At 38.9% G+C, this 22,500-nt stretch overlaps 3 protein-coding genes and 1 pseudogene across 16 annotated transcripts in view; 1 reads left to right on the top strand and 3 right to left on the bottom strand.

The window, feature by feature from the left end:
- Positions 1-5,028, top strand: part of DDHD2 (DDHD domain containing 2) — a 147,853-nt gene extending 142,825 nt beyond the window's left edge. For all 3 annotated transcript variants that reach the window (XM_069075903.1, XM_069075904.1, XM_069075902.1), the window contains 4 exons: positions 54-230; positions 1,081-1,249; positions 2,159-2,276; positions 2,635-5,028. In XM_069075903.1, coding sequence (XP_068932004.1) covers positions 54-230; positions 1,081-1,249; positions 2,159-2,240 — 428 coding nt within the window. In that variant the 3' untranslated portion in view covers positions 2,241-2,276; positions 2,635-5,028. The remainder of the gene's footprint in view (positions 1-53; positions 231-1,080; positions 1,250-2,158; positions 2,277-2,634) is intronic.
- The window catches only part of PLPP5 (phospholipid phosphatase 5), a 29,048-nt gene extending 16,101 nt beyond the window's left edge, over positions 1-12,947 (bottom strand). For 2 of the 9 annotated variants that reach the window (XR_011166036.1, XR_011166035.1), the window contains exons 1-6: positions 12,349-12,947; positions 11,630-11,720; positions 10,962-11,025; positions 10,246-10,383; positions 9,531-9,701; positions 1,062-1,107 (exon numbers count right to left, since the gene is read on the bottom strand). Coding sequence is in view for 7 of the 9 variants with exons in the window: in XM_069075907.1 (XP_068932008.1) it covers positions 8,363-8,526; positions 9,531-9,701; positions 10,259-10,383; positions 10,962-11,025; positions 11,630-11,720; positions 12,349-12,663 (930 nt within the window). In the remaining 2 variants the exon portion in view is untranslated. Of the gene's footprint in view, positions 1-1,061; positions 1,108-7,731; positions 7,830-8,097; positions 8,527-9,530; positions 9,702-10,245; positions 10,384-10,961; positions 11,026-11,629; positions 11,721-12,090; positions 12,200-12,348 lie in introns of those variants that run through there. The other 7 variants (XM_069075909.1, XM_069075914.1, XM_069075911.1 and 4 more) reach the window with 7 other exon arrangements.
- LOC138152120 (cytochrome c oxidase subunit 5B, mitochondrial pseudogene) lies at positions 6,251-8,082 on the bottom strand (annotated as a pseudogene).
- A 105-nt stretch (positions 12,948-13,052) lies between the features above and the next one.
- The window catches only part of NSD3 (nuclear receptor binding SET domain protein 3), a 158,979-nt gene continuing 149,531 nt past the window's right edge, over positions 13,053-22,500 (bottom strand). For all 4 annotated transcript variants that reach the window (XM_069075896.1, XM_069075899.1, XM_069075897.1 and 1 more), the window contains 3 exons: positions 20,993-21,099; positions 19,980-20,184; positions 13,053-19,095 (listed from right to left, as the gene is read on the bottom strand). In XM_069075896.1, the coding sequence (XP_068931997.1) occupies positions 18,854-19,095; positions 19,980-20,184; positions 20,993-21,099 (554 nt within the window). In that variant the 3' untranslated portion in view covers positions 13,053-18,853. The remainder of the gene's footprint in view (positions 19,096-19,979; positions 20,185-20,992; positions 21,100-22,500) is intronic.

Raw genomic sequence — 22,500 nt, 5'->3', positions numbered from 1 at the left:
CATTGTGCTGAATACTCAGCTCCTTAAAATTTCTTTACCAATCTATCTTTTAGAACTGAGAGAAGGCTTGACCCGGATGAGCATGGACCTAAAGAACAATGTGCTGAGTTCCCTACGAATGGCCTGGAAGTCTTTTACCAGAGCTCCATACCCAGCCCTTCAGGCTACAGAAGCAACTGCCACAGATGAAAATGAGCCTGAGCCTGAAACAATTCCAGAGAAACCCAGTGGTTGGTGGAGCTGTACAAATGGTTTCTGCATTAGACTGGGGAATACTTCTGTTACCCAAAGGCCTTGTGCTTTTTTCTTCATTCCTGTTTGGTGGCTTCTGTAGGCCTTGATGGCCACAAGTTACAGAAACACTATGTGGTACTGACATCCAGGAAAAAAGCATGCTGTAGTGAATAAAAATTCACTCTTTCCAACTATTTCTTGCCTGGGAAGTTTTGGAGTGAGACACTTGAAAAGCACTTGTTTCTCCTTCAAAGGAAAATTTCTTTGGGACTCATTAGATAGTTTTCTACGCCTCTTTTCCTGTGGTTTGTCTTATACTGTAGTTCCATAGGCTAAATCTGGGATAGTCTAAGTACTTGTCTACTCCTTGTTAATCCCGAAGCCCTTTGGCTTTAGTCTTTCCTTTCTCACTGAGCTGTAACAGCTTTCAGATTTATTTTGTGAACTAGGAAGTCCACTCAAAACTGAGACAGTGACATGGCTTGAGTGGAAAGAATGCCATTGCTTTAAATTAGGGGTTAGCAAATTATGGCCTATGTACCAAAGGCTCATCACCTGGTTTTGTGTAGCCCACAAGCTTTTTTTTACATTTTACTAAGTGAACATTATAAAACAACAACCCAACATTCTTAGCTTATGAGCCATAGAAAAACAGGTGACAGGCTGTAGGTTGGTGACTCCTGATTTAAATGAAACCAGGGACTTGGAGAAGAAGCCTTAAGGGAGGGGTTGAAAAAAGGAAGCCATTCTTCTGTGTGGGGAACAATTTAATAGTAAACAGGAATTTTAGAGTAAGACAAGAAAGATAAAAATTTGATTGCTCTTACCTTGGTTCCTGATATCTAGATGTTCAAGCAGGAGACTCAGACTCACCTGTGGCAGAGAAAGAAGAAACTGCTTCTATCAATGTTGGAATGCTGAATGGGGGCCAGCGAATTGACTATGTATTACAAGAGAAACCTATTGAAAGCTTTAATGAATATTTATTTGCCCTGCAAAGCCATCTCTGCTATTGGTAAGCCAAGGACTTTCTTGTCCTTGTTTGCATTGTTTATGGTCTAGACAACAAAAAAAGGGTTTTCTAGGCAATATGAATTAAACACAGAAGAACCAGATAGTGGATACTTATATGACTCCACTGTCTTTTCCTCATTCAGACTGGATTATAGAGTAATGTTGCCTAGTTATAATAATATATAACATTATTATGTTATATATTACTTATTTATAATTTTAGATTAATACATTTATTAGAATATATATTTATTATATAAATATATGTCATGTTATATATAATAATAATAAAATAATAACCTAGTGGTTATTAAAAAAATTATCTTCACTTGTAATGTATTTGCTTACTTCATTGGAGCATAGGGTTAATGATACCAAAGTTATACTTTCAGTCCCCTGAATAGATAATTTAGCTTCACTCTCTTATAAATGTGTGTGATTTGATAGTCATGAGAAGGACTAGTGAGGGTATGGATGAACTAGAGAAAATCCATCACTGTTTTGGAAAAGTAGATAAAAATTGATGGATGAATATGTAGTGGTAGCTACTAGACAAAGCTTCAAGAGGACAAGGATTATACCTTTTTGAAACCTTTTAATACCCCTGTACAGTGCTCTGCACACACCAAGTGTTGAATAAATGTTGAGTAAAATTGTTTATATTAAAAATGTAGCTTTAGTAAGTCATTTTAGAAGGCACTTTGTTTAGCTAGATTAGAAAAATCTTTTTTTAAAAAAGTCACCATTTAAGACATTATCAGAAACAAAGTTAGAATTATTTTGTAAGGGATGGCAACCTGAATCATAATATGTTCAGGGATATTTATACCATTATTATCTAAAAACTAAAGCCTGACATTTTTTTATGAATTATCCTTAATGGTGTCGATATCATTGCTTATCTCTATAGGGAATCCGAGGATACAGTCTTATTGGTCCTTAAAGAAATCTACCAAACCCAGGGAATCTTCTTGGATCAGCCTACCCAATGAAAAACATGACCTCTACCTTATCTGTGGCTGCTTAATGTAAGCTTTCAGTTGTCTCCTAGTTCTTTATATAAGAAACTCCAGAGTATTAAGTAGTTACAAGCATGTTCTGATGCCACCTCCATCACCAAGATCTAGGCTATTGATCATTTTCAGAGGGACTGGTAGATCAAAAACAATTTGTGTATTGTGTTAGTGATTTTGTTGAAATGTCACTTTTTTAGGATCTTGACTTGGGATCTCATAGTTTACAACACTTTGAAACCAGTAAAGAAACTTGTGTTGACTTAAACTTTTTAGATTCATAACTAGAAAATCTCTTATCAGGTAATGGTGTGCATCTTGTTTCTGCTAATTATTGCTATGCAGTGACCTCTCTTTTCCTTCTCTTCTTTAGATGAACACTGAGGATTGCTTCTCTAAAAGACTCACCTTTTCCATTGCCATGGCCACCTTCTGGAATACGGCTTGTCCACTATCCCCTGCCCCCCCTGCCATGGGGAGGGAAAACCAACTTCCTCTGGGAGTGTTGTGTATACTTTTATCACTGGTTTCATATAAAAATTATCCTTTCACCATAGCCAGTGGCAAGGGCATCTTCAGTTCTCAGTATCTTCTCTCTATTGGTTACAGTATGTAGGCTGCAAAGTAGACCTCTCCATATTGGGTTTGAGTAAGTAGAGAACTTCCTCTTGGACTGTTTGGAAAAACTCCTTGTTGTTTGTGACTTCAGCCTAATAGCTGGTAGGTCGAGTGTAGATACTGAGAGGTAGCACCCGGTTCTTGGTAGTAATGAAATAACGCGCCTTCAGAGTTTCAGTGCGTATGCGCCGTGAGTCTGAATGGCATTGTCACGGAATAGTTTTTGAGTAGCCAAAACTCCACCAAGGAAAGGGTCTTCTGAACTAGTGTTAAATCGGATACTTACGTCCAAAGATATCAGATATCTTAGAACAGTAGTTTCAGACTCAGATAGAAAAGGGTCCCTGCCACCCATGTTGACTTAGAAAACCACAAATTAACGTTCTGTTGTATTTTTATTTATTTTCTTAAATGTTTCCCAATTATATGCTAATCTGACTCAGGTCTCACTCTGGTTTTCTGCTGGCCTGATTGATACCTGTCTTAGAAACTTCTTTTCCATATTATACCTCATGCTGGGAACCTCAGGATAGTTTTATGGTCATTTAATGTAATATTTCTAATAGTACTAGCTGATGTAATATAGACAATGAAGTTAAAAAAGCCTAAATAACTTCATTTCTTTGGGGATGCACAAACACACTGCAGTTGATGAGCTCTATTAGGCTACATGTACTAGAAATAAAACAGGAAGTCTTGTTAACTGAACCATTACAGTGAAACAGAACCTTGGTAAAATCTCTTGCCAAACCCACTTGGGTGAGGGTGGTATTGCTTGCCCTCTACAAGCATGGTTAGGATGTTATTTGTGAACTGCCACTTTGTTCTATCTCCACTCTCCCGAGTGCTTATTAGAAGAGCTCTTGGCTGGGTATGTTGGCTGAGCAGGTGCTTTGGGGCAGCATTCATATAACTCATCCTGGATGGTAGGGCCTCCATGGGCCAAAATGATAGCCATGGCAGTATATACACACTGCCAGCTGAGCCTGGAATGGCCTGGCATTTGTGTGAAGGCAAGTGAATTTATATGACAGGACCATTGCCAGTGAGTCACTTTTTTTTTTTAAAGGTACTGGCACAGTTAGGAATGCCTTTCTCTTCATGACTTGGGTATTGCTGCCCTGTAATGGGAGTAAAACTGTTGCAAGTTTCATCACAGTCTTTACTCCTTTGAAGACTGTCACTCCATTTCTCAAGCACTAGAAGCAGAAAGGCTTCATTTTAAAATAAATTTATCGTATAACTGTATTAAAGCTAGAATCATCTCACAGTATAACTTTAGGGTAGCAGTGTCCCTTATAGAGAAATGCTAGGAGGCAGGAAAGCTCTCTGGCAAAAGGCCATCCTATGCTTATCTCACTGACTGAATGAAGAGAACCTTGTTCCCCTGATTACAAGCAAATACTGACCAAGGAACTTAGAAATTTGTTACATGGGACGTTGCCTATTATGTTTATTATGTCAAATGTGATGAGTTGGAACGAAATGTTGGCCCAGGAAGCATCTGAGCTGTGCACTGAATGGCTGCCATCTCTGATGCGGGCTGTGCTCTGGGTGCAGAGAAAGCAGGTTACAGTTGATGAACCAAAGGACAAGAAATGATCCCTTCTAACCAAAGATGGAAAAGGTATAAATAGGGTAGCTGAGACATAACCACTCTCTGTACCAAAAGTGGGGAGTATTAGTGAGGAGGAATGGTTGTTTGTAAAAGAGCTTTGTCCATTGTCCCACCCACCTGTGATGTATGGTGTGTATCTGTTGGATGTCATCATTAGCCTTTGACTTAACTTTCATTTGTATGTTATTTGCACTATTTAAAATTCATCATGTGCAATCTCTTGACCAAGCCTGAAAAGCTTATTTAGTCTGTTCTAAAATCCTCCCCAGTACAGTGACATTTTGCACATATTCCTGACAATAGAATTAGCACTGCCCATTTTAGCAAAAGCAATTGTTTGCAGCATGGAATAACTAACAGTCCTGATTGGCTTTTCAATTTGGGGCACTTTGGAAATGTTTTGTTTTTTATAATGTGAACCTATATAAAATTCTTCATTGAATTCTGAAATAAAATCTTGCAGACCTAGCTGCTTATTTTACCAGGTTTAATCTGCTTTTCAATAAAGAAAACTATGTCCTCTGTTTATAATTGCATTTTTCTTTTTTTTTTTTTTTAAGCAATCAGGGTTAAGTAACTTGCTCAAGGTTACACGGCCAGTTATTTCTGGGTGTGGTGCTGAGTATTGGAGCCCAGATTTGATCCCCAGATCATCCCGACACTGGAGCCAGTGCTCTTACTCGTTGAGCCACCTGGCCACCTCTTATAATTGCATTTTTAATCTCAGGACAGAGCATTCTCAAAAACACTAAATCTGGAATATTTATGAATTGCAGGCAATTCTCAATCAAAAAGGACATTTACTTAGGTTTTCTACAAAAGATTGCACTGCTTTGCTCACATTTGCAAAAAAATGACAGAATTAGGCGGAAGTCATGTTTTTCTTGGTGAAACTGTATTTTTTTCGAAAGTAAATTATTCATTTATGCCAGAAAAAATAGACAATTACTATAAACCTTAATGTACATAGTGTAGGCTTTGTAGCCAGTCAGAGGAGACAGTGTAAACCTCTTGTTCATTTGAACCCTGCTCCATTGTGTTAGATTTTCCACTTTGCACAACATGGTTTGTTATTATGCTGCCTTACATACACATTAGGAAGTTTAAACTACAATGTACCAATATTGCTTGGCTTATTTAAATATTAAGCAATTGGTCATTTCTCTAAAAAACTGGCATTAGGAATATAACATCCAATTTTTACTTTCCTCAGGGAAAATAACTTTTATCAAATGCCTTTTCTAGTAACAATTCACTATAAGCTTGAAAACTGCCTGTACATAAAAATATTGGCCCCAACTCATATTCAAATTCTTCTATTTTAAGAATCCACAGTGGCATTATATAAGAAGATTAAATACTTAGCAAGGCTTTCTAAAAGAGGTGTCTACTACGGGATAAGGCAGTGGGGTTTCCAAAATGAACTCCTGTTCTGCAACTTAAAGTTGGGCAACTGAAGCATTGGTGCTCACATCTTGTTTTATACTGCCTATATTTCCTAATGTATCTCTCTCCTTTTCCCTCTTCATCCCTTATAATGAATAAAGGAACAGAAAAAAAATGACTAAAACAACCAACATAGTAAATTGTGCTCCATATACAGAATCTCCCACTTTTTTTGCAAAAATGTGGGGAGAGGCAGGAGGGCAATCTTAAGAACAAAATCAAATATGAATTAAAACATAAGCAGTTCACACAGATAACTGTCACCAAACCTACATCTTGTCACACACTGAGGTCCAAGAACAAGAAGTTTAGCACGGATAATTTTTTATTGTCATGAAATAAGGTTTACTAGAGGCAGTCATACATTGAAAATGGCACTTTCTGGTAAGAAAATGCACACATACTGTAAAGAAACGTACAAAAAGAAAGAAATACATATTTGAGGGTCCCATAAAATTAGTTCAGAAAGAACAGCTCACGTGCTTCATTTAACTGTGTCCCTGATGGGGAAAGGAAGGGAAGCACATCTATAAAGTTAACGAGCAACTTCTTCCCCTTCAGTGTTTCACAAGTGGTTTAAAAAAATCCCTTCATCCTGTACCTTACTCTTTCGCTAGGCAAAACATAAAATTATACAATGAGCTGGAAGGAACTTTGGAGGTCATTTAGTCTAATCTCTTAACTTTACAAATGAGGAAACAGTCCGATGGAAGACTAAGTGAATTGCCTGAAATAGGTAGAGCTGGTATTTGAACCCTGATCCTCTGACTTCCAAATCCGCTGCTATTTTTGAGGAACAAATAATTTAAATGGCCAAGTTGATACAAATGTATAGAAAAAAGTTTTGCCTTCAAGTATCACTCTGGTCCCTCATGAAAAGAACTCATGGGAAAAAACAAAGTTGAGGTAGTGGAGTCTCACTGAACTCTAATATTCAACTCACTGAAATTCTAATATTAAATTTCTCCAAATCTTTATTACACTTGTATAACAAAGTGTGTCTATATCACTAAAAAAATCTTCACCTGAAAACCAGTAGCTCTGCAGAGAACCTTAATGTAGAACAACGATCTAAATTATATTTGACCGTTTTCTATACAAGTATTTGGGTAACAATGGCAGAAAAAATAGGGGCGATGAGCTTGGTACTTCCCTTTTTAGGGAGTGGGCTTTTTGGATATTTCAACTATAGGTATATATAACACAGGCATTTTGTTTTTCTGCTTCAAGGATATGGCAGGTACATAGAGCGAGGAAGGTCATAAGAACTATGCCTTTAAATGTTAAAATATTCAGTGGTTAGCACAGTGCCTGGCATATAGTAGCTGACTGACGATTGCCCTCAGTAACTTGAAGTACCTATTATTTTTTTTTTCTTTTTGGAGGGGGAAGGCGGGGCTTGGGGTTAAGTGATCTGCCCAACATCACACGGCTAGTAAATGTTAAGTGTCTTGAGGCTAGATTTGAACTCAGGTCCTCCTGACTCCAGGGCCAGTGTTCTCTATTCACTGAACCCCTAGCCAGCCCATATTACTGGCTTTTAAAAGACTTCTGTAATTCAGTCTTGCAATAATTTCATGAGGACATCACTCCTTGGTCCAAATTTCTCAGGTTTAACCACACTTTTTATTTGTCTCGAGTACCATTTCATAAAAACAAAAACAAACTTTTTTTTTTAATTGGGGGAGTTGGGAAAATGGCTAGTCTTTGGAGGAAAGAAAACATTACAGCACATCTCAAATCCAGGGACTCAGTGGCTCACTTGGCATCAGAAGTACCAGCTTGTAACAGGTTCCACAGTTAGGGTAATACTTTGTCTCACCTTTGTGAAGCCAGGACCAAATGACTGTACTGCTGTCCTCTTCACAGATACAGCCCATAATCACCTATTAGTGATGGAAGGGGCCAGGTTAGGCTCCTCCTTAGTCCCTGGAGCTGCCTTTGGGGCTAGCATATTGTATGGATCCAAAGCATTCCTTGCAGCCATCCTAATCTCTCCAAGCCAGCAGCCTGCTCCCCCATCAGAAGGGACACCTCCTCCCCTTGCCATGGAGTGAGCTGCCACATAAACCTGGGCCACAGGCTCTCAAAGGCCTGGACTGCTATCATTCCAGCACCCTGAAGTAACCTTGAAGCCATCAAATCTGAGACAACTTTGCAGAAACACCTTTATCACAATAAACTTGATTCTTTGATATTTCAAAAGGTCTTCCCTAACAACAGATTGTTTGTGATACAGTAGTAGAAAAGAATTGTTATGAATATATCCAGATAGGAAGATAGAGTTCAGTCTTGCCCTTGTCCTCATTTGTGGCATTTAAGAGGTAAAAAGAAGGGCCTGAAACCCATGTCTTCTGAGAGGGATAAGTCACACAGGAGGGAATGCTCTTACAATTCTTTTGTGAGGTAGGTTAAGTTTCTAAACATCAAGTCTGTAATGGGGAACAATAAACTTCTGTGTGGTGGGAAGTATATGTTTGCAGTGGAATGGCTTATGGCATTCAGCATCAGTTAGGGAAGGATAATACTGCCTGTAGCAGAGGTAGGCAAAAGTCAGGCCAATCATGGATCCAACTAGCACATCTGAAGAAGGAAAAAACACACAAAACTTCTGTCTCACCCAAATAAGAGTTATAGCATGTCAACCCAATGCCCAATTAAAAAGAACTCTGCCATCCTTGCTCTCTTATCTTTTTAGAGGTGCTCTGAACTAGGTAATGACATTTGGATTTCTCAAGTATCACTAGTTTCTTCAAAAACCTAAAAGTCTTCCTACTAGTTGTCATGACTTCAATACCAAATTCGATCTTTAGTGGATACCAAAAAACCCTTAATTTTGGAGTTTCCAATTTAACAATTTGTAGTTATACACAGTTGAATTTACGTTAATCTCTGAATTACATATGGGAGAGATTTAATTATAAAATTGGTAGCATTATACAATTTCCTTAATATCTCAGTCATATTTAACTATTTTGGAGGAGAAAAATCTCTGCAAACATGTTTTTTTTAGGCTTCTAGCACCACTGTTAACCAAGGCTAAACTACTTACTTTTCTTCCGTAATCCTGACTTCTAACAACAAAGTTTTTTCTTTCAATTAGTTGTAATTCTTGAAGTTTATAACTATTACCAAAATTTCTACACTTTAGTTTTCAAAGCACTTTCTGTCATCTTGATAATCTAGACAGTTTAAGTGATTATGTGCTCTTCACAGATGATGAAAATAGGTAGGCTCTGGCTGAGGTGAAGTACCTTGCCCACAAAGGATCACAGTTAAGAATCAGAGCTTGGGCCTTCTACCTCCATTTTATAGTCCAGGGGCACTTTCCACTGAATTTAGGGATTAACTGCCTCCTGAAGGTCATTTCCTTTTCTGTACAAAAGTCTCCTATTACCATTAATGACCTTGAACCATCCCTGATTTAAAATCTGTATAAAGTTAACTTGTGGGATCATTTTAGTTTTAGCAACTTTGCCTCCTTCATATATATAAGAAGTTTCAAGGAGTAAAACTGGATAATGCCTAAACAAGTCTTTCTCCTTTTCCCTCTTAGAGAAGGATATATCTTACCCCTAAGATCTTACCTTGCCAATGGTGTTTATAATCACAAGTTCGGGAAACAGCAATAACAGCTGCAAAGAGGAGAGGTAACAGGAAGGCACAGAGCCGCCAGGATTTTCCACGGCCTTGTGGAGTGAAGCAGTGTAACTTCCCTGCTAGGTAGAAGGAGGTGAAGGCCAGTCCAGCAAATGCAACTGGAATAGACAAAGCCAATACATCAGTGCTTCTTATAGGCAGCTAATTCATTATTCTTGAGAATGTAGCCCAGGAATCACTTGCAAACCCAAAAAGTTGCTGTTAGCCTTTACTGTCCATCCTAAGTCTATATAAGTATCTTCCTTCTTTATACTGTACAAATGTAGTATAGAATAGAGACTAGGGAGAGGAAGCAATAAAAAAATAAATGATGATCTCAAAGGCAACAATAACACTAACTTGATGACTGCCTAAGAAATGGGCAGTCAATTCAGGAAATGATAAATTATTTGCAATCACATGATTCTACTATTTCATGCAGACAACCTCAGAAATGTCTTGGTGAGAACTGGTGACATAACTCTATTGATCACACCTCCTTTCATTTCTTATCCTCAAGTTTGAGGGGGAGACTCTAAGGTGAAAAGGTAAGGTATCCATTATTCAAGTACAAATAAAAAAACAAGGCAGTAGCTACTATCCACTCTCCAATGATGCCAATTTCTTAGTTTCAATTACAAATAAAATGAGAAAAGAATTCACTTGATGGTCATACAAGAGGAATGCCCACTGGGGAAGCTCTTCCGGCCCTCAGTAACCACCTCCTCATCCCCTGTGCAGATCAGTGCAGAATTGGCTTGCCCATCTGGGAAGCAACGATAGAAGAAATCAGGGCGTGGCCTAGAAAGGAAGAGAAAAATCTGTAGGCTACTTGAGACTAATGATGAATTAGATAATTGGTCTAAACACTGTCCTGAGGTCAGGGTCACTGATTTAAGTTCAGTCCTGTGTAGACAGACTGTTAAACTGATCTATTTCATGGTACCTAATCACACCAATGACCCATGTCACCAGTCTTCTAAACAAATGCTATCATTTCTAAGTAGGAGTAGGCAAAGGAATTTAGATGGATCAAGGCAAAGCCAAATTTGAAAAAGCAAAATCTTACTGATGAAATCATTTTTATATCACACAGAAATCATGCCTTGAAGGCAGATTGGCACCAATTCTACAGCCACTCCAGATGAAGAAAAGGAAACCTGTCAGCAGGTCTAAGTAGTGCCCATAGATACCACTACTGGTCTAAGGTAAACGGTGGAAAGAAAGATAAAAAGATGAGGAAAAACAACATAGAAGTGGGAAAATGTGGGCAGGCTGAAGAAAGGTACATAAATTCATAGCTTAATACATATGAGAAGCGGTTGAATACCACTAACAGCTATGTCAAATTAAAGGTCCGGGTGAATCTGACCCCTTACCTTCCTGCGATCAGCTTTATTGTATTGGTGAAGACTCCATTTAAAGCAAGGGCAAGGCTGACAGCTGCAAAGGGAAAAGTTTACCATTGTGGTGCCTGCCCTTAGAGAGAGGTATGATTAGTGTTTCTGCAAAACGTGAGCTACACGGTTTCCAAAATAACCAGCATCCTCCGACAAGGAGTAACAACCATCTTTCTTCCTAAGGATACGGGGGCTTAGGAGACACTGTACAAGTCATTTTGGAGACCATGCTCCCAAATAAACCTTCTAATTGTGGCATGGCTTACGATACGATGGAAAAAACCTGGATTTTTTGTCAAAAAATCTCGGTTCAAGTCTTGGCTCTACCATTTGCTGGTTTTGTTTGTCCTTCTGGGCAAATCATTTAATTTCGTTAAGCTTTAGTTTCTTAAGGACAACAGTAATACTTGAATTATCTACCTTACAAGGTTATTATAGGGATCAAAGGAGATGTAAGTAAACGGCTTTGTAAACTCTTCACACTAGTGTGAGCCATTAGCATATCGTCTCCCGGACGCAGACAGAGCCAAGCGGGGTTCTCGGGTAAATGCCCACACCAGGCGTGGGCACAGACCCCCACTCTCATCTCCCCCGCCCCCTCCACACCACGGGCACACTCACACCTGACGCCAGCATTTGGCTCTTACCCAGGCACGCCTGCTTCGTGTCTGCTCCATCTGCTTTCCTAAGGCATTTAACCAGAAGGATCAGAGAGAGGGGACACAGAAACACAATCAACTGTAAGGGAACATAACAGGCTAAAGCCGCTGATGGGACAAGGGGATGGGGAGAGGGCTGCCCGGGATAGAGCTTCCCACGCGCCGGGCGGGGCCGGGGCCGTTCCCCCTCCCCGGGAATCGCCGGGCTCGAACTAGAACTTTTAGGTACTTCCCAAGTATACAAAGATGACCATTTGCTAAGCTCTAGGCCCGGCCTTTTTAAAAAAGCCCCCGCATCCCGGCCCGGCGCTGGGATCGGACAAAGCTCGGGCTCCTTGCGGGGCAAGGCGGGGCTGGGGGCGCTGGGTGACGTCGGACCCCCGCTAAGCGCACGCCCCAGGCTCCGAGGGAGGCCCAGGGGGGAGGGACGGGGCGGAGCTGGGACCCACAAACAGAGGCTTGGTGGGGAAGTGGTCCTTCTCCACGTAGGGGTTGCGGTACAGCCACATCTCTTCGGGCTGGATGAGCCTCTGGAAGGGCGGGAGAAGCTCCATCACCCTGGAGGAGGAGACACCAAAGCGGGCCAGTGAGGCGGGCTGAGGAGGGGACGAAGGAGGGAAACCCACCCAGCCCCGCTCCCGGACCCCCAACCCGCTCCCCGTCCAGGCCGTCCTCCCCCGCCCTTCTCGGGCCGCCATATGGCTCACAAAAAGGCAGCGAAGAGCACGATCCTCACGCCGACTTCGGCCCCCAGAGCCGCCGCCGCCGTCATCACCTTCCCCACAGAACCGAGTCGAGGTGCCGCCGGCCGCCGCTGCTGACGTGGCAGGCGCAGGCCCCGGCCCAGGCCCCGCCCCCGCCGGAGCGGAGAGGGCATCGCACGAGTGCCCCATGGCGGCTCCTTCGGGAATGGCAGGCAGAGTCAGCGGCATCGCCCACCCCAGTCCATGGTCCCCCAGGCAGACGAGGAGCTGCAGTTCTAAACCTGCCGTGGGGCTGGGGGCAGGGCATCGTGACGGCATTCTTCCACTTCCTCAAGGAGTTCTTTGGCTCCTGGGTTCCAGCACCCTTAGTATTTAAGGGGAGGAGAGAATTGGATAGTCTCACCCCAGGCATGCCAGACTGGGCGGGTCATCTGTGAAATGCGGGGTTAGGTGACATCATCACTGAGGTTCTTCCCAGACCCAATGCTCTTGATCATGCCAGGCCCACAACCACATTTACTTTTACTACTACCCTCAAGCATTCTTTTTCCAAGCCCCTCTGAACACCTTTTCAGAAATTGTAGTTTTTCTGGATTGCTGTGGGTCATGCCAAAACCTTGCCTGGATAGCCAGAACATTCAGGGTCACATGATACCTTCTTTCCTGTGAAACTATAACATGGAATTAATAGTAAAGACAAACCCAAATTCTTAACTTGGAACATTCAGAACAATTTATTGAAATCAATCTCAAGCAAAATCTGTATCAGTGGAATGTCTTTTAAAAACCTTTCCAAATTAATCCTCACAGAAGCAAAAAAGCATCTGAATTCCAAAGTATTTGTAAAATAAAAAAAGGCAACATCTCAGTAAATATAATGTACAAAAATTATATGTTCCTACCATCACACACATTCAATTCAGTAAGAAGATTAAATATTACAGGCAATCCTAAATACACTCAACAGTAAGCTATCTATATACAGTTTAACCAAGCTTTACATGTTTCACACTATGCAACTGAACATAGGCCAAACAACAAAACTCCCCAAATATTGTGTATCTCAAAGTCAATGCGGCAACATCAAGTCATGTCATAATACAGTAATGCCCCAGTGAAACATCCCCAGGGAAAGTTAACACTAATCTGTTAGTGTTAAAAGCTTCCATCCAAGTCACAGAAACTCATAAGAAGAGATTGACTTTAGTGAATAATGATGATTTCCTATTAAAGACTCAAGTGATTTCATAAAAAGAACATTTCACAGAATCTACAAAGTTTGTTGCGGATAAAGTCTACAGAAAACAAATCTACAAAGATCATTATTACAGATAAAGATCACATGGAAATGAAAATGGAGTCTTTTAGGTATGTTTTTATTGTGCAACATCATTCAAAATGGGTACAAGAGGGCTTAAATTCCCTTACCGATCCCAAATATGCATATGCCCTTATGCAAGGAAAAAAATCTCATCACTAGCCAGTTGTAATCATTATCGTCTTGGTTATAAGTGGCAGTATAATTTTTATATGAATATAATACTACAAATGAGATATAGTACTACAAATACAAATCAAGATCGATGAGAAGTTAAAAGTAAATATCATCCATTTCTAAGCTCTTGAAAATTCCTTATAAAGGTCCAGTGCTAGGCCACCCGAGCTATGCTCCAAAATGACCCTAATACAGTCTTTCTTTCTAGACATAAACTTTAGAAATGGTGGGCACTACCACTCTGATAAACAGATTTATTCAATAAAAACCACATGAAAACATGAAAGACTTGAGTGAATGGTTTTGGCAATTAAGACGTTATTTTACCTTACTTTTGCTTACATGGAAATGATTTTAAGGATCTCCATTATAGAGGCCACTGTAGTTCACCAAAATTCTTTCTCCCTTTAAGCACAAACATATCACAAGCACCCAAGTCTGTCACTCTGTAATGGACTATGATAGAAAATGGAAATAAGTTTCTGAAACACAATTGATTCCATCCAGCATTTTAGGAGTGTAATGTAAGTGCAAATTTTTTTTACACAGACACATTAAAGGGAAAGGGGTGAGGGGCGGAATAGGATTGATACAATGATGGAAATAAAGAACAGACATAGGAAAGAGTCATAGAATGTTGCTGGTGTCTTATGTAGTAGTCTCTTCCTAAGTGCATACATAAAACAGAGACATCTGCTCTGAAAATCCCATTTGCACTACCCATAAGTTCACCCAAATTAAGGAGGATAAGAGACTTGGCTACTAATTCTCAATGCAATATACAAAACAATGCTTTCTACTTCATAAATAAAGCTGTAAAAAAAAAAGCATCTGAAGAGTTTCAAGTACGTAACATTAAAAAACCTGAATTCAATGAGGCAGAGGTCTCAATGTTAAAGTGACTACTTCGTACCTGTGGTAAACATCATCTCCACTGCCTTGTTTCACCTCCTGCCCCCATACCTTCCCAGATAAAAATTCGCTTGCAAAGTTTCACTATATACAAATTTTGAATTTTTTCAATATTTGCCAATTTACAGCAAAAATGTATCTACTTCCTATTTTACCTGAAAACAGAAGTGAATTTCATTTTAGTTTCGGTTTTAAAAAGACCAATAACCTTTTTTGGGCTTAATCAGGCCAAAGGTAAATATCTCACTTTATCTCTTCACTTGCCCAGCTCTTAATGTATCTGGGGGATACTTAGACCTTCCAACAGAATGAGAAGTAATTCAATGGACAAGACCCAACTCTGGAGGCAAATCTGTTCATATCATCCATTTGATCAAACCCCCTAGTGAAAACATCTAAGTGCTAAGCCCTTCTCAAGTGGTAAGAATGAGCTCCATTTGAATTCTTTTGTTCTTATACCACATTAGAACATGACATGTGGCAGGCAACACTTTAGCTTTAAAAGTGCAAAGAAAGAAAGGGCTTTATTTTTGAAAGATAACTGACCTCTGCTGGGCAGCACAGAGATTGTTACTTTATAGATAGCAATTTGTTATAAAAACTACAGAACAAGGTATTTTCAATAAGTTTGAATGTGGTTTAAACACAAGAGCAAGAAACTACTCTGTTCACCAGGACAAAAAACTGTCAAGTCCTCAACTACCTGCTTGTCACAGCCCTCCATGGGTTAGAATGCTTGAAGTTCCAATTCCTGAGTAGCTTTAACTGTGGTCAGTAATTATGGGCACACTGTGATAATCTCCTTCTTTGTGAAGATGAGGGTGAAGAGCCTGGGGGAAGATGTGCACATCATCTTTTTGTGTGTGGTTTGAATATGTTTCCTTTCAGAGGTGGTCCTACACCAATCTTCATAATAATGATCTTGGAATTCAGCTTTAAAACGCAAATCAGATCATTTCCTCAAAAACACATTCAAAATAAACTGACAACATACTTAAAAAAAAAATCACCTCCCCCTTCCATTCTTATCAATTTAAAGAGCCACAAAGTTCACTTTTCTGCTTTGCACAGCTGCACTGGCATCAGTGCCAAGAATGAGTATTTATCCTCATATTAACCAACTCATACTATGTAAGTCAGTCCTGACAACCAGCTCTTCTGGCCCAAATCTATTCCAATACATCCCACTCCACATTGTACTGGGGAGGGTGCTCAGGATTTCACCTGATTCAGATGTGAGCTTCATGCCAACAACCACAAACTGTATCCTCCTTCAAAATAATTAGCACGAGGTAAATTGGAACGTAACAGAAGAAATGCTGGAACCTAGCAGTTTTGCCTCCTTCATTTCTTTGTGAAAAGGAACAACAACAAAATTCTTTCCACTGACTATAAATTTGAAAGTGATCCTCAATTCATTTAAAACATTTCAGTGAAGAGTGTGGGTGCAAATGTACACTTATACATTCTTACCTTCTCCACAAACTCCCATCCTAAAGGTGCATTAACAAAGGGATGACCAGGAAAAAAGGAGACATCCTCTTGGCACTGGCACTACTAAATTAATCTCATTTTTTAAACCCCTTCAAACATTCAGGTGCTCAATCACAAAACATGTTATTTATGGTCCAACTACTCTGTTATGCTAAGTTATCTAAAGTAACAGCCTATGCTTTTCCATTAATTACGCCACCAAAGAAATCTTGGTACAGTTCTGCTACTCAAAGAGAGAAAAAGGCCAACAATTAAGTACTATCAAAGAAACCATATACAAATACAAATACTTTCAATATAAGGTCTTTGCAGTGTTCAGCACACCCTGGCTTACCATGTAAAATTCAACAGAATTTATTACTAAGTAGTAACTAAAGCCAAACACATTATTATACAAAGCAAACATTAGATTTCCTGTTGGATGCCATTGCAAGAGAAGAGTTATGTTTGAAATACTAAATTAAATCTTCCATATTTATGACTTTTTAAAAAAGCAAATATATCATACATATACAAAATTAAAAGTATGACAAAGCCTAAATATTATTAAATAATATTAAAAGGATATCAAAATACATAAATTCTAAGGAAGCAAAATCTAGTGTGTTTTGGTAAGCTGTTGTTTATGTTAGTAGTGACCACAACCAGTGACACAGATAGCATTTTCCATTTAGCTCTTGCCACTGTGGCAAAACCAGGAAATTGAGTTTTATTGGAATAATTAATTCCCTTAACAAAAAAAGAAAAATCCATTCTAGGAGGCCCAGTAAGTCCTTTCAGGAGTTGGTAGTTCAAGTGCTTAAGGTAATCATAGTGTTGTTTTTTTTTCTAAAGGATAAAATCCAGCACACATGTACGTGTCCATGCACCCATACATGCACACAGAGGTACAAAACTGCATTTTCCTTCTTATTTTCCACCTTGTTTCACTTAAGAGTCCTCTAAACTGATGTAGAAAAGGGAATACGTACAATAGTACAATTGCTCCAAGTATGGAAGGGATGAGATGGATAAAATTTCTTTTCTAGATCCCTTATTGGGTCCTTGGAAGGAAGGGGTTGTGTTTGCAGTTCTTTCTATTCGGTCAAAACTCACAGAGAAGAAATGAACACAAGACACTCAACACAATGATATTACCATATCTTGTGTTAATTTTTTTTTAAATGGAGATTACTGGGATACATATTCCTAGAGAACTAAAAATAAATGAATTGCATGAGTAAGATAGATGTCTAGGGGTACTAGCAAATTATAAATCACAGCCAATACCTTTTGTTAACACTGACTTCCCTGGGAACTTTCCCAGATGAATGGTAAAGAACAAGTGCATTGGTAAAGAACAACTGTTTCATACCCTGTGGAATCAGAAGAGCTACTAGTTTCCTAACATGGGGCAATGTTAAGTATTAAGATAACAATCAATGAAAACTGTTTAAATATTGCCTTTTAAATTCATCCATCACAACTAAGAAGAGCTACTTAAATACAATTCAAAGTACACCTGTGTATTTTCCACCAAGAAACAAGGCTGGACTAGTCAGTTAATAAAAGGAATGTTTAGTTAAGGTGAGGAAGGGGCTAAAAGGAAAAGGAAAAAGAAAAAGCCCATGATTCCTCTCCAGCTGAGCTTATCATCTACATACAATGGTGATGACAGCCCCAGCAGAAGGCTTTGAGCTGACTGCATCTCATCTCCTTGTAATGGCCTACATCAGTGTGGCAGTATGGGAGGGTGAGCTGTTCTTCCTGCCTCTTCATATCCATATAGACACATGTCATTTGTAAAAAGTTAGCATCAACAAAAAAGCATTTAAAAACTAGTGAGTAGAGTCATCCTGTAATTTTTAAAAAATAAATTATTATATCCACATTAATAACTTAAATAATGCTATCATGGAGCCCACCTTGTTGCGCAGCCCTGAGAGGTGCACCCAATAGAAAGAGGCATTTTGTTTACAGCCAGACTGACCACTCCCATCCCGACTTCCAAGACCACCAAAGAATTCTGAAGGGCCACAAGGAGTTAGCCTAAATTAATGTTTCATTAAAATGTATGTAAAGACCATTAAACCCTTTCTGGAGTATTCCAGAAAAGGAGTGGAGTTCCCACTCTCCCCACCCCCCACCCCCCACTTTTTCTTTAAACACACTGATTAAATTACTTAAGTCATATTTCTCAAGATTCCTTAAAATTAAAATAAAGGACTGGTGACTACTTTTATCTTCTACACTCAGAAACATATTTTAAACTTGAAATTCCTGTTTACTGACATAAATGTATTTTCTTATTTTTCTTTTTTAAAGGCCAAGGTATATCTGTTTTTCAGCTGCAGAAGCACATTTAAGGGCAAGAAAAACATACAAAGAATTTAATCACTCCTCCACCCCACCCCACCCTATCATAAACCAATCAAAATCCAGGCACCACTGTCTATCTCTGGTTACCTAGATCACATCATTCCTCCATTCCAATTACAAAGTCAGTTCAGGTGATAAACTAAGTACATTATGAGTTTCTTCTTTATCCATTTCATCACCTATTTACTTTTTACCTTTTTCTTTCTTAAAAAAATTTGAAATAAAAAATAAAAATAAAACACTGTAAATTTATTCCTTCACGTCATCTCCAGGATCTTGTGATTCCAATTTGCAACTTATCTTGTTCCAGTACTCTGGTGCCACAGGAGACTTGGGGTTATGTTTAGAGCAGCACAGACGGCCTTCCAGTGCAGAGGGCACCAAAGCCCCCTTTTCATGATCTTTACAAAATGAACGTGGACAGAACTCACAGAAAGAAACTGCAGAGTTGCTGCATGTGTCACACTGATGCCAAGGACATTCCCACTTTCCTAAAGTGAATAAGAAGAAAATCCAATTTTGTGCTTGTTTTGATTACACATGTTAAACTCATTTAAAATGTTACCAAGCTTTCACCTTCCTTTTCAATGGATGTCAGGTGGGGTACAATGGAGCAACAGTACAGATATTTAAATATGAACATGCCTTATTGCTCCCCAAAGAGCTTAGTCCTATGGTGTAATCAAATAAATAATTAGGTATGGCTGTCCACAGAGCACCCAAATTCACACCAAGGCAGAGAATTTATACCATCAATAGTTTTTACTTCTGTCTTGGGACTCACACCTCCACAGTACCCTCTGCTCCCAGGACTCTTCCGAATGAAGGGTGAAATCCTTTCATTTAAAAAGGGTGCCTGGGTTAGTCATCTTTTCATTTCCTACCAGGTTGTACTCCTTTGGATTTCATCAAGCCCCTGAGCCTGGTACTTTCCTTCCCCACTCCTTTTCAGCTTCCTTTTTGTATGTTGTTTCCCTTTATTAGACTGTAAACTCCTTCTGCTGTCTTTCATTTTTATCTCTGTAACCCCAATGCTTAGTACACAGTAGAGGCTTGATAAATATTTACTGACTGATTCACCGACTCTACTATAGTCACAGTTATAGATTTAGAGTGGGAAAGACACCTTAAAGGTCATTTTACTTCAATCCCTTAATTTTCCAGAGGAGGAAATAACCTTTCTGAGCCTTCATGATATGCCCAAGGTCATATGGGCAGCAAGAGACAGAATAGAGATGAATCCAGGTGTTCTCTGCCTCCACATTTAGCCCATTCTCTACTTACCGAAGGCTTGGCTAGCCTCAGGAAAGGTGAACATATCCTACCCTCAAACGGAAACATACCTAACAGCAAGCAAGCCAATACCAATTCTCACCATATGGTGGCTGTGTCAGGTTAAGGCATAGGAGGTGGTACGCTTTTGGACAGTCTTTTTTGTCACACATGACCAGCTCTCCTCCATCTCCACACTGAAAACAATAATCCTCATGCATCTGCTTCTGTTCTGTTTTGATTTTCCGTTTTTTCTGCTTCAACTTAGCATTTTTTGCTTTTTCTTCATTTGCTGATGCAAATGCCGTCTGGCAAGAAAAAAAAATCACACTATAATGACCAGAGACAGTGGAGGAAACTTCACCAGGAATGTAAAAAGAAAACAAACAAAACCTCACTGCAGTTCCACATTTATTTAAATTAATAAGACATTTATGACTGTTTTTTTAAGAAAATGAAACTAGTCTTTTGTGTGCTTTACTTTTTTGGGGTGTTCTTTATTTGGTGTTGCTTCTTTTATTGTTTTGGTTCACTTTTTTTATGGTTAACATGATTTCCTACTCAAATCTGGTAAGATAAAAATATCTCCTTCCTTCTTTGAATTAAAATAGGTAATTTTGCAATAAAGTAATTTTTAAACAGAGTACTTTGGAACAGCAAGTACAGGACACAATGATGAGAATGAAGCTCAGAGAAAATAAATAATCTGTCCATAGTGATTCTAGAAATTACCAGAGGTAGAATTTGAATTTAGGTCTTTCCAGATTGGAATCTCTAGCTTCTATGCAACACTGCCTTGCCAACAGGGAATACTACCAACAATTCTGATGTCAAAATGGGAAATTTTTCATGAATTTGCAAGCTCAACTAAGCCAGTCAAAGAAACATCATAGAAATACAATTCCAACTCTTAATTCAAAGAACTTTATTGAAAGGTCAGAAATGAACAATGAGAACTTTTACCAATGTAGTCAGCACTCTAAAAACAAACTGGGTATCCCCAGATTAGTATCTCCTGAGATGGCTAAAAGGACCCTGTTCTCACCAGCCCTCTTTTCCATCTGTTGTGACTGGGAGCATTACCCTCCAAGCAACCTTTTCCCTTGTACAACTGACCTTTGGTCGAACACCTAGAAAGCCGCTACAGTTGTCTGCTCCACAGTGACACTCTGTCCTGCCATTGCCCAGGCAATCCAGGTTATAATTGAATGTTAACTCTACCCCTGAAACATAAAGAGAACAATCATCCACATGCAAGACATTCATGAGAAATGTTATTGGACACCCATTCATAATGAAGAAAGAGACACAATTTGGATTAAAGGCTATTCTTCTTTAAGTCTCACCACATTAAAAACATCAGTGGAAAAAAGAAAACAAGGAAAACATCCATGTCTACACATAGCTGCACCAGATATAAATACTGTAAAAAGAAGTGACCTCCTCTACTCAAAAACAGCTGGAAACAGTGCAGCTAAGACCAAGAAATCAAAAATCCATGCTCCAGAAAAAATTAATTTAGCTTATTTTCTGTTCCAACACTGTCTCCCTATTCAGTAAACAATCCTATGGCCATAAAACTATGGAGCACTGAATCACTGGAGGTTATTTTGGATTAATTGGTACTAGCTATAGCCACACAGTCTTACAGTCAGAACAGGAGTTGAGTAAGTATGGCTATCATATACTTCTATCAAGCAGGAATTCAAACTAGGGTCTCCCTAACTTTCATTAGCCAGAATTTATATAATTCTTAAAATTATGAATATATTTCTAAAAATCTCACATCTTGGGCCAATGAGTGTGTCTTGTTCACGTCTTCCACAAATTTTAGAAACTGAAAACTAAGTTTCATCATTATGAGACTTGAAGGAATGGTGATAAAGAAAGGAACAGTTCTGTTTAAAGAGGCTTTTTATATGTATAATTTGGAAGAGCTCAGTCTCTTAAGGAAACAAATTCAGCCAAAGTTAACACAGGCTAATTGCCTTTAGGATTTAAAAAAAAAAGAACAGTAATTAAGATCTTATATAAATGGCTACAAATATAGGTCATAATTAAACAATTCCACAAGAATATGAGCAAGCACTGTATTTCAAAATCTATCACCTGTCCTGACACTCAATGTATTGTTTTATTTATTTATTTAGTATTTAATTTTTCCCCAGCTACATGTAAAAATTTTTTTAACATTTGTTTTTAAAACTTTGAATTCCAAATTCTCTTCCTTCCTCCCTCTCTCCCCCCCTTACCTATGAGAAGGCAAGCAATTTCATCTAGTTTATTATGTATAGTCATGCAAAACATATCCATTAATAGTCATGTTGTGAAAGAAAACAGACCAAAAGAAAAAAAAACCTCAAGAGAAATAGAGAAAGTGAAAAAAAAAAACACCAAAGTTGCTTCAATCTGTATTCAGACACTATCAGTTCTTTCTCTGGGGATGGATAGTATTTTTCATCCTAAGTCCTTCAGAGTTGTCGTGGATCATCGTGTTGCTGAGAATAGCTAAGTCATTCACAGTTGATCATCTTACAATATTGCCATTACTTTGTACTCTGTCCATTTCAGTTTACATCAACTCATGTAAAGTCTTTCTCGTCTTTTCTGAGAGCATTCTGCTC

The sequence above is a fragment of the Petaurus breviceps genome, unplaced genomic scaffold (genome assembly GCF_028583685.1).
Source record: "Petaurus breviceps papuanus isolate PSGF00001 unplaced genomic scaffold, PetGlider_PUasm1.0 90919, whole genome shotgun sequence".
Taxonomy (NCBI): domain Eukaryota; kingdom Metazoa; phylum Chordata; class Mammalia; order Diprotodontia; family Petauridae; genus Petaurus; species Petaurus breviceps.
Note: the sequence above shows the minus strand (reverse complement) of the source record. Positions and strands in the feature narration are given on the sequence as shown.